At 42.0% G+C, this 11,820-nt stretch overlaps 1 protein-coding gene across 5 annotated transcripts in view; it reads left to right on the top strand.

The window, feature by feature from the left end:
• Window positions 1–513: 513 nt before the first annotated feature.
• Window positions 514–11,820, top strand: part of SEPTIN8 (septin 8) — a 97,776-nt gene continuing 86,469 nt past the window's right edge. For 2 of the 5 annotated variants that reach the window (XM_053288092.1, XM_053288089.1), the window contains exon 1: window positions 516–828. In XM_053288092.1, the coding sequence (XP_053144067.1) occupies window positions 799–828 (30 nt within the window). In that variant the 5' untranslated portion in view covers window positions 516–798. Of the gene's footprint in view, window positions 829–11,820 lie in introns of all 5 variants that reach the window. The other 3 variants (XM_053288088.1, XM_053288090.1, XM_053288091.1) reach the window with 3 other exon arrangements.

Genomic DNA, 11,820 nt, shown 5'->3' with positions numbered 1-11,820 from the left:
TTGCTGGACTGTAACAACTCCCATCATCCCATTACAAAGACTATTTGGGTTGGAGGTGGTGGGGGTGTTGTAGTTCAACAGTGTCTGGGGACCCAAGGTTGGGGATCCCTAGTAGGAGACTGAACGGTGAACCAGGAAGTCCCAGGTTTAAATCTTGCTTCTTCTTCCATGCTGCTTGGGTGACTTCTGGCAAGCCATTACCTCCCAGCAGTGGTGGTGCCCTATCTGCAAGCTGCTGATCATTTTGGCCTCCCTCTTACAAAGTTCGTGTAAGGATTATATCTGTGATAATGTATGCAAAATATTTTGCTCACACACTGCATAGATACATATCCTTTGTTATTGTTACAGCAGTCCAGCTCTTACCTTTAATAATGATGCTCTAAAATCTCACCAAAACCCCTCTATCTATATAGTGGCACTAACGTTTAAGGAACTACAATTCCCAGCATCCTTCCTATAGAATGCTGGGCAGCAGCAACTAGGCAATTCCCCCTTTCCCTTTCATCTCTGGGGGGGAATTCTCACGCCCAGGAGCTCGGCTATAGCTGCGTTTGCAAAGCGGTCACCCCGATTTCCTCGGCGTGCTGGCATCACCCGCGGCGCTCAGGGCGAGGGCGGCGCCCCGCTTTTCTCCCAGCCTGTCAGGGGGTGTTTCCAGGAAGTGGCCATATTGGATTCATTCAGTTGCATCAATCCTGGGAGGAGTGCAGGTTACCAGCAAGGCAGCTTCCCAGCTATAGATCCAGAGCGGAGGATCCCTTCGCCTCGCCCTTTGGCTCTCCGGTCTCCCCAGGCATGGCAGCTACGGACCTGGAGCGCTTTTCCGTGAGTAGCAAGCTGGGGCTGCCGGTCTTTTGCAGTAGCGCAGGGGCAGAGACGGCACGCACGTTCTCCCTAGCCGAGCTGGAGAGGCGGATGCATTGGAAGCTCCGCGTTGTAGCTGTGGGAAAGAAAGGACGTGCCTAGGGAAAGTTTCGATCTCTGCCTGTGTCCACCCGCTGGGCTGGGGTCCTTTTTCGTGGCAAGGTCGGGTTAAACGCAGTTTGCGGTGCTAGCTCGCATCAGGGACCGTCTGTGAAAGGGAGTCGTCTCGTCTTGCAAGCGAGCTTGCGCCTTAGCACACTCTAGATCACTCAGGAATGCAGAGTAATGGCCACCACTTCGGTCTTCCCAGCACCAGGCACACTCTTGTGTTACCGGCGCGTTGGGAGAGGTGGTTTGCACCACTCCTTAAAGGTGGATGGTCTCTAATGACTACTGTGTGTCTGAAATAAAAGGGTGGCACTTGGGCGATCAATCACTCCTGGAATGCTGTCCTTACACCCAAAAGGCATGTTAGATGCTGCGCATGTGGTTTGTGCCCAAGGAATGGGATGCTGCCGGGACATCCACCAGCCACTCTTCTCCAGCTGTAGTGAGTGTCTGAGCGTTATAGTGGACTCCTGCCCTGCAGAATACCTCAGGGTTCTGCAAAGTGGCTCCCTTAGCTTGACTCTGCAGCAGATCAGCAGCTGGGCTTCAATAATAAGTATAGTTGAGTAGCCATAGGCATACTTTCAACAAAGCCTCTGCTTGTTCCCCCCAAGTGGGTCTTATTGTATGTAATAGAACTTAATCTTAAGTAAGTGTGTAAATTCCTATTTGGAAATATATCAGTGCAGAGGTTCGCCTAGGTAATTTTGGAGCCTGGACCTAGAGGCCTTTGGAGCCCCCTTCCCCCCCGCGCCCGCAAATTAAGCATCATCGTGCTCGGCGGGGGTGACCACACCATCCGGGACACACTAAATAAGATTTAAGCGGCCCCTGGGGCTGTGGAGCGGGCCGGTTGCCAGAACCTAAGGGGTGTACTCGTGGGTCAAATGGGCCGTAACCCAAAGTTTGGCTTTAAAAAAGCCAAACCTGCCAACCATTCAGCCCGGAAGTCCAGGGGTAAGAGTGCCTCTGTGAAAACAGTGGTACTCACTTCTGCTGCTTTGAATATTTATATACCACTTTTCAACAGTTCTCAAAGTGGTTTACACAGAACAATAAATAAGATGGTTCTGATTCCAAACTGGCTCACAACCTTAAAAAGAAATACGCAGTAGACATCAGCAACCACTTGAGGATGCTGTAGTGGGTTGTATAGGGCCATTTCTCCCCCCCCCCCGTTAAATATAAGAGAATCACCACTTTAAAAGGTCTCCTGCTCAGTTAGCTGGGGTAACTTCTGAAGAAGTGTGTGTGCAACAGTTACTTGAAGAAGCTACAATTTTCAATTGTCTGTATCTCCATATGGTCCATAGCTATTGCTTAATGCCAATTTTAGAGAATTCAATAATGGAAAGGTGAGGTATAAATATGTATAATAAATGATGAACTGTCATTCAAAGTGTGGTGCTCTGAATTTATATAGACTTCTCTTTAGTGGGGAGGTTATGAGTTTAATACCTCCTCAGTGGGGATGGAGAAGTCTGATCAGCAGAAATGTTACCCGTAGTTAGTGGCTGAGATAGTGTTGTGCTTGTGATTTAATAGGCGATCTTTTCTTTGAAACTTGTCAAGCTTTAACTATAGACAGAATAACTGGGCCTAAAGTTAGCTTTTTTAGTTGATGATGGTGTCTACACCAGGAATAATGAGCAGTCATGATAATGGCTTTTATTCTGTAATTGTACCAAGGCTAAACAGAGTTTCCCCCTTCACCTACGTTAACATGATTATAAATATCCACCATTTCTGTTGAAGTCCCAGAGGGGCAACTCATGGCATTGCTTGCTATTAGCAATGCTGAGAGAGCGCAGTGTCCATATACCATGATGCCTTGGCTAGATCATACAAACACTATTTAGGTAATACTAGCTTAAAGTGTTTGTTAGCTTTGAATTCCACAAGTGGTTATTCAGAAGTCAGTGAGGCTGTGTAGAAGATAAGAGTTCACTCAAGATGGGTGAATGTCCATGGTGAATAACAGACTCATGTGAGCAGTCTCTCTCGTTGCTTTTTTAGCCCTGTGAAAGAATGGGATGTCTTTCTTTTCACAGAACCCTGGGATACTCCAGTTTTATATATGCCATAAATTCTGCTTGGTGTTTACTAAAACAAGCAACCATTTTTTCTCTTTCAGAATACTTTTTTAAAAAGCTAATTGTCAAACTACTGTGTGTGCCATTATCTTATCTAGAACACAGCCAGTGTTTTGTTTGAATTGCCAGATGTCTTTGGCCACTGCAAATCCTTAATTGTGTAAATGTTGGCATCTAAACAAGACAGAAGCAAGGGAAGGCTTTCTAAGCCAACCCTGTGGGTGTCTCTGAATGGTAAAATCAGTTCAAGGTTAATTTGCACATTTATAAAGCACACGCTAAACTGTGCCTTGCTGTGTGTTTGGAATGTCAGATGGAAAGTTTAGAGGGTGCTCTGTATCTTGATACGTGGAGTCTGAAAGAACTGATTATGGTCTTGTTGAGCAGGCTTGGAATATTATATACATAATATACAGCTGCTTGCATATACATTGTGTGTAATCATATACATTGTATAATCTTATTACCCTCAGTGAAATACTGTGGTTAACCAAATTCATATTGCCTTGTATGCATTTGACAGTTCAGTTGGGCAGAGGGTAATGTACTTTTCATGGCCTTTTAATTTGGGCGTTCAGACAAGCATTTTCTCTTACCATCTGGACATTGTCTTTTTGGGGGGTTTGTTGGTTGTTTGCAGCCATCCGAAGGTGGCATGCTCCTGAACACACCAGTGCTAGGGAGCACCAAAGGAGGGCAGTTTCCCTGTTTTCCTTGTTTGTGAGCTTCCCAAGTGCACCTGGTTTGCCTCTGCATGAGGAAAGATGTTGGGCTGGATGGGCTTTGGCCTGATCCAACAAGGCTCTTCTTATGTTCTTATCCTATAGTAAATGTCATGTGGGATTCTGGGTTGTGAAAGGGCCTAACACATGTTTAGTTCAGACTACCACACAAGTAAGAACTTGGATTTCAAAGGCTGGCTTCTGTATTTGGACTTTGACTCTAGATGCAAATTCTTTCAATGGATCTCAGCAATGGAGTCTGCAAAAATTGCCATGAAGTGACAGAAAATATTTATACAGATCATTTTTTTCTTCTGCTTTTTTTTTAGTAGTACTGCTGGGTTACTACTAAAGCAATTGCCACTCCAACATGCTTGATATATTGACCATGTTCTCATGCATATGTTGGGTTTTTTAAATCAGTAGTTACATAGATATGTATATCTGTGATCATTATTTAATTTAAGGGTTTATTTAGATGTTTTCCTCCCTAGTACCATTGCTCCATGCTGCTACAGAATTCTCTGCTGACATGGAAAAGATGGGTTGCTATGAACTGAAGTTCTTATCATATATTCTGGCATCATTTATATGCACAATTATTTCAATATTCCTTGGGATACTTGTAATTTAACGTTAATTTGGGAGATGATGGATGGATGTCTGAGCAATATTGTTCCTAGGGCCACTTCTAGTAGTGACAAAACGGATAGTTGAAACATAGGGGATCCATGTACACAAAACAGTTAATGTCTTGTGAAGAAAATATTCCCAAAGGAAAACATTCACAAGGGGAGAGCATTGCAAGGGATGCTTTTGAAAATGTTGCACAAGATGCATTAAAGAGGCAAACTCCGCTCCTATGAATGAATGGGGAGCCCTGTATGTATGTGCCAGAACTCTATGTGAATATTGGACCTTCCATAGAGTTCTGCTTTGAGAACAATGAATGCTGAGGCACAGTAGAGGTTAAGGTAAAGAGAATACTTAATTGAGTGAATGAAGTGAACTGAGAAGGTGATCTACATGCACTCATGTTTTGTTATTACTTCCCAGTTTGTATATTTTACATATCACAGCTCTGAAATAGTCTAGATGTATGTGCCATAAACACATTTGACAATCTATATTCAGTGTTCACAGTTTTGCCCACCTGGTAAGGCTTTCTGTGTAGGAAATGTTTGAAGCTGCTCACAGGAGGACAGTCTAAGATGTGAACAAAAATGTGTCTAGATGGCAGAATATACTTCTAAAAATGATGGCTGTATGTGATCTGTTCTTGCTGGAGTATGATATGGAGGCCAGCTCAAACAGGCTTGTAGATAAACACTTGCCTGCTTGATTTTGGTGAGTAGGAATTACATTTTTCTCTCTTTCAGTCCACAAATAAATTGCATAGACATGTTGTGGATAGAAAGGCTAGTTAAAAATTTTTAGCCTACGAAGTTTTGTTTGAAAGGCTGATTTCTATCCTTTGTTTGAAAGGCTGATTTCTATCTCTTGGTTGTACCCTGGCCAAGAAGTAGAACTAATATTAGAAGGAAAAACCACACACACACACACACACACATACTGTCCATTATGAGTGTTGGGACCACATGTAGGTATGAACATGTAGGGTAACAAAAATAAGCAGAGTTAAGGTTTTGTTGCAATGGCAAGCTTAGTTGATTTGTATTCCAGTTCCATGTTGATGCCTTGGAACATAGCCAAAAGCCTGCTGTCAGTGGTTGGTACTTCCATCAAGAGTAATTAGCTCAGGGAAAAATTGTACCAGTGCTAATGTTTGAAACACTCAGAGTGAAAAACAGAAACAAAGCTACACTTAAGCTTTTGCTCGTGTGGTATCAAAACATCTAAGACATAATTTACACGAGGAGAGAAAAGCTAGCAATGTATGGTGTATAATTGCTACCAGAAGTTGAACTGGGTGGAATTTGCGTAGGTTTAAAGCTGTTACTGGTATGGTGGTGTTCAAAGGCTTATGTTTTATTGTAAAGCTTTTCTAAAGGGACTGTGATAAGGAAGGACTTGTTGTTTTCCTTTATTGAGAATAGCTTAATTTCCTAAGCTAAAGCGTGATGATAGGAGCAGTTAACATATATGTAAACATTATCATTCCTAGGTTGAATTTGTCTCTTCTCCCCCAGCCAGTGTTCTCTCTAATTTTTTTCATTCGTGTTCGGAATGAGTTTTGTTCTGGGTGGCAGTATCAAGGCATTGTGTGCACATATGCATTCAGAGTGGGACCTTCCCTGAGTGGGATCTAAAATTAACTGAGCAGACATCAAAATACTTGTGAGCGCATGCACATGTACATGCCTTAGAGGGAACACTGCCTCTGCCTCCATCCTCCTCAAAAATAGTCTTCTGTGTCTTTGGGAGCATGTCTGGGTGTTTGGTTCTGGGAAGAAATCTCCATTCAATGCTCAAGTTTCAGGCTTTTGTGCACCTTTCTCTTTAATGTGGAAGAAAATAACAAGTGAACTGGGCTGTATCCCATATTTATTCTCAGCAACTGCCTATTAATTCAGTCTATCCTTCAGAAACCTGGGAGTTTTAAATTGGATTGCTATGGACATATATTATTCAAACTTATCATTTAAAATATTGGTAAACAGTTTTTCAACAAAAATTTCACAGTGATTTATTTATCGGAAAATAAAATAAAATAAAAAAATAAAGGAGCCAGCATAGTGTAGTGGTTAGAGTGCTGGACTAGGACCGGGGAGACCCGAGTTCAAATCCCCTTTCAGCCATGAGACTAGCTGCGTGACTCTGGGCTAGTCACTTCTCTCTCAGCCTAACCTACTTCACAGGGTTCTTGTGAGGAGAAACTTAAGTATGTAGTACACCACTCTGGGCTCCTTGGAGGAAGAGCGGGATATAAAATGTAAAAAATAAATAAATAAAATAAAAATGAGAAAATGATTTTTTGACCCAAAGGGAGCCACTACCATAAAAGGTACTCTTTTGCCCAGTTAGCAGGACTTAAATACCATACCACCCAGTTTGTTAATTATTTTCTCCAAGTGATGTAAGTTGCATTCTTTCTATGTAATACTTGAACAAGCCACTAGTAGCCAGAGGAATCTGATGGCAGATGAAGGATAGAGATGATCAATCTGAATTTACATTTATGATATATTAAAATTGCTTATTTTTGCTGCCTTAAGGATCTGGGGGTTGGGGGGTAGGGAGAGGAATGAAAACAGAATGCATGCAGATAGCCTTGTTCCTGCCCTGCTTGTTATGTAAAACTTTCTAGAGCAGCGATATACAGTAGTCTGCCTGTATGTGACCTTACTGTTAGCCTCTGATAGAGATCAATACTAATTAGTGATGTAGCCGAACTCTGGAACATCACTGTATAGCCATGACCTCACTGGATGCCCTTGGGCAGGTCGCAATCTCTCAACCTCTTACAGAGTTGTTGGGAGAATAACACTTAATTCTATGCCCTAAAGTGTTTCAGAAATAGATGGTTTTAGTTTGACGTATCCACCAAGTGGATAATAATTGGTATTTACTAAACAGCACAGTGTCCATGAAGAGGCATTATATGTGAAATGTAAGGATTCCTATGCACACATGGGATACATAGGTATGGGTTGTATGTTTTGTTGGCAGGCTTTGATCTGGAGGCTAATAACTTTCCTTTGTTCAGGTGCCAAAAGGAGAGTATATAGTGATTTTCTTTTGGGTGGATTTGTTGCTTATAAAATGTGGTTGACTTTGCAGTTTTGTAAGTGGAGGACTTGCACTGATAAAAAATGAAATTCACTTTGGTTACTGCAAATGCAAGTAGACAATTTACAACTCTGGACCTTGATTGGTTTGGTTTGCAGACTGTTAATGTCTCCATCTTCATTATACTAGTTGATAACTAAAGACTGCCGCTTTCTCCTAGGATTCAAGTGCATTTTGCTTCATTTCCTAAGTATCAAATTTCTATCTAACATTCTTATCCCCTGCAGATGAGAGGCGTAGTAAAACCAAGGGGGCATGCCTGAATACTGTCAAGCATTTGTGTTCTACCCTAAGTAGTAGTGTAGGGAAGAGATTGGAAGCCTTTTCTCTGCCAGTCATCTCGTCTGTCTGTGGGGAAAGGTATTTGTACAGGAGCATTTGAATTTGCAGTATCTCACTTGCTGCAGTCTGAACTGGTATTGTCCAGTAACTGCTGCATCATGTGACTCTTGATCATACAGCATAATTTTAACCATGGCTTCGGTGTAAAATGTGTGGAGTAATAAAGAGTAAACTATTAACTTGTACTTTCATGTGATTAGAAAACATGAACAGTTCAGAGTCTATATGTGCAGAGAAGCCCAGGCTGCTTTCAGCTTTTGAGGCCCGTAGCCATAACAATTAAAAACGACAACTCTGGACCTTGATTGGTTTGGTTTGCACACTGTTAGTATCTATAAACATTAGTACAACAAAGCAAGGCACCAAACAAAGACTGACACACAATTGGAATATTCTTTTATTTCTTAAAAGATTTTCTATCCTTTTTCTATGCTATTTTATTCTATGCTATTTTCTATGCCATATTTTTCTATGTAGAATTATGCTATTTGTGGAGGAGCTAAGTTTGGATCATTCAGCTGAATTTCTTACAATAAATTCCCCTTCACCTTATTACCAACGGCATCCATTTGTATCTATATTTTGTTGACAAAATCATTCTTCTTCTGAACCAAATGGTCTGTCAAATCTACAATTCCAATTTTATACTGCTGAGAACAAATCTATTACTTTTTTTAAAGTTGTAGTTTCTGTCAGTTCAGACAGTAACAGAGATACAATATGTTACTTGTATGTGTAGGAGTTCTGAGCTGGTTTCAAGTACTGGTGATCACTGATTTTAGAGCGGTAGTTGGGAACACACAATTCCTTAAATACCAGACCCACTGGAAACCCTGTATGACCCAGAAAGTACTTACACATGGTATCTGGAGAACAGTGTCTGAATCCATACATAAACTTAAGGTCTCATTGATGATTACTCATGTGATGACAGAGCTGGAAGTGGAAACTGGATCCCTTAGAAACTTCTGTATTTTAAAGTGATATGTATGGGGAAATGAATTATCTAGTACCTGCGTTTTGATCTGAAATTGTTTTGGTGTTTCCTCAAAGCTTCTGATCTTATTTTTTTATTTACATTTTATATCCCGTTCTTCCTCCAAGGAGCCCAGAGTGGTGTACTACATACTTAAGATTCTCCTCACAACAACCCTGTGAAGTAGGTTAGGCTGAGAGAGAAGTGACTGGCCCAGAGTCACGCAGCTAGTCTCATGGCTGAATGGAGATTTGAACTTGGGTCTCACCAGTCCTAGTCCAGCACTCTAACCACTTCACCATGCTAGCTCTCTTTGATACTTCTGATACTCCCCTTCAAGACTTCAGAGTGAGCCAGTCTGGGTTTGTTGCTGATTGTTCATATACAGCAAACGTGATTTGCACTAAGGCTCCTTCGGGGTTTGCATCTAAACCCGTCTTTGCTGTGGTTGAACCCTGTAAAATATGGACGCAGAGTGCTTCTGAGCATATGCAATGTGCCTTCCCATGCCACCCTTCATTACACACATAGTAGGAACACATGCAAGTTTCTGTGTATGGAAACAAACTGCTTTCTTCCTCTCTTCTTCATACAGTTGAGTCCCTTTTGTGGGTTGTTCACGTGGGGTAGCTGTCGTGTGTGTCGCATCCTTAGTAAGTACAGAATAAGTTGGTTGGTTTGGGGCCCCTTAAACTTGTCACTCTTCCTTGTCAACTTTTGACACCTCTAAAGCATAATGCTATGTTAGATAGTGTGGGTTTTGGGCTTGCTTGTTTGTTCCTTTGGAAAGCTGCCACAGCTTCCCAGGCAATATTCAAACCAAGCCAACCCCCCCTCCCCCGCTTCCAATTGCTGAATGTAAAATATGACTGAATAAACTATTTATGAGAAGCTGGCAAATGATACTGGATAAGCTGGGGGGGGGGGGCGGGTTGGGCTTGTTTGGTAGAAATTTGTAGAGCCCCAAAGCTCTAATGGCTTTATGCTTTGCCACCAACTGATCAGGCTTGGTGTAAGCTTTTAGATGACAGGATGTTCTTGGCACATAAAGGAGCTAGAAAAACATTTCAAAAATGTTACCAGTGACTGAGGCAGCAGTGTGAGAATAGGTCATGTGTTGCTCTGCTTTCATTTCATAACAGACCACAACTGTGAAATGTTCTGTAGAGCATTGCTGTGGGAAAGTAGATTGCTGTGATTTCCCTCTGAGTAGCCTTGGAACTGGTTTGTGATGCTGTCTACCAAACAAAAGATAGAGGCAAATGAAAACTCTTCCCAAAAGGAGCTGAGAGAGCGTACTTCTCTTTACCTCAGCCCCCTCTGCGTTCCAGGTGGCTTTCGTTATCAAACATGATGGGAAATATTCGTTATGGGAGGGGAAATAGCAGTGGTTTCCCTTAAAATGAGTCCACTTGTTTTTATGCTGCAGTCATGGGGCTATGGAAGAGGAGGCAGAAGATTTTTAGTTCTGAAAGAAAGCCTGCCAAGTTGCAGAAGCAAACAGAAGCAGATGTTAAACTAAAATGGGTAACTATATACAAAGCAGATGGAAACACACATGAGTTCTCTGCAAAAGAAAGGAAAAAACCCTGAATGGATAAAGTTCTAGCTTCATTCAGGAAAAAAATGTAAAATGGGGGCAGATTCTCATATTGGCTCAAAGACCAACTCTTTGCTATATTTAAAGTTAAAATACACTGCTTGTAAATTTAATAACAGATGTTGTGGTCACTCATTCTTATATCTCACAATAACCGTGGAGAGGGGGATGTTCTTGAGTAACAACTGCCACATTTGTCTTAAACATGAGTAGGGGAAGACAATTGTTCCGGGGTCCAAATCCCTCCAATTTTAGTTATTGTAGCAGCCAAAAATTGTGACCACCAGGATCCTGCTCCATTGAAATTTAGCAATATCTGTGAGTCAGTATTTGTACCCTGTCCATTTTCCAAGGAGTACAAGGTGATGTACATAGATAGGGCTTCCTTGTTTTATTCCAGTAGCAACCTCAAGTTGAGGGGCAGGTGGGAGAGGGATGGGACTAAGGTCATGGGAAGCTTGGGGGTCTCTGAGGACATCCAAAATGCAGCATGAGGTGAAGGACCTTCCCCCTCCTCCCAGAGCAGGGTAGGACTGTCATTGACGTTTATATATTAAATTTGTAAACCACCCAGAGACAGAAGTTTGGGGTGGTCTACAACAACATAAAACAAATTAAGACCAAAAAGAAAAGAAAAATAAAACCTTAAAACCAAGTTTAAAAACTTGGGTGAATAAATGAATTTTTAAGGACTTATTAAAAATTGTCACAGATAGGGAAGCTCTTATTTCAGCAGGGAGAACATTCCAGAGTCTTGGGGTGGCAACCGAGAAGGCCCATCGTTGTGTAGCTTCTAGAGGAGCTGGTGGCAACTGCAGATGAACCTCTCTTGATGATCTCAGTGGGTGGTGGGGCTCATGGCAAAGAAGATGTTCTCTTAAATACCCGTGACCTAATCTGTTTAGGGTTTTATAGGTGATGACCAGCACCTTGTATTTTCCCTGAAAATGTATTGGTTGTCAGTGTAGTTATTTTAATATAGGAGTAATATGGTCTCTCCAAGATGACCCAGAGACCAACCTGGCTGCTGCATTCTGTACCAACTGCAGTTTCCAGACTATGTACAAAGGCAGCCTCACATAGAGTGCATTACAGTAGTCAAGTCTGGAGGCTACCAGCATGTGCACCATGGTTCTGAGGTTGTTCATTTCAAGAAATGGACATAGCTGGTGTATCAGTTGAAGCTGATAGAAAGTACCTCTGGCCACCACCTCAACCTGGGACACCAACCAGGTTTGGGTCCAGAAGCACTCCCAGACTGTATAACTGTTCCTTCTGGGAAAATGTGACCCCATCCAGAACCAGCAGATCAAAATCGTCTCCCAAGTTCCAACCCTGTACAAAAAGTACCTCCATCTTATT

Source organism: Hemicordylus capensis, chromosome 2 (genome assembly GCF_027244095.1).
Source record: "Hemicordylus capensis ecotype Gifberg chromosome 2, rHemCap1.1.pri, whole genome shotgun sequence".
Lineage (NCBI taxonomy): Eukaryota > Metazoa > Chordata > Lepidosauria > Squamata > Cordylidae > Hemicordylus > Hemicordylus capensis.
The sequence above is the reverse complement of the archived record's forward strand: the minus strand, read 5'-3'. Positions and strand labels throughout refer to the sequence as shown.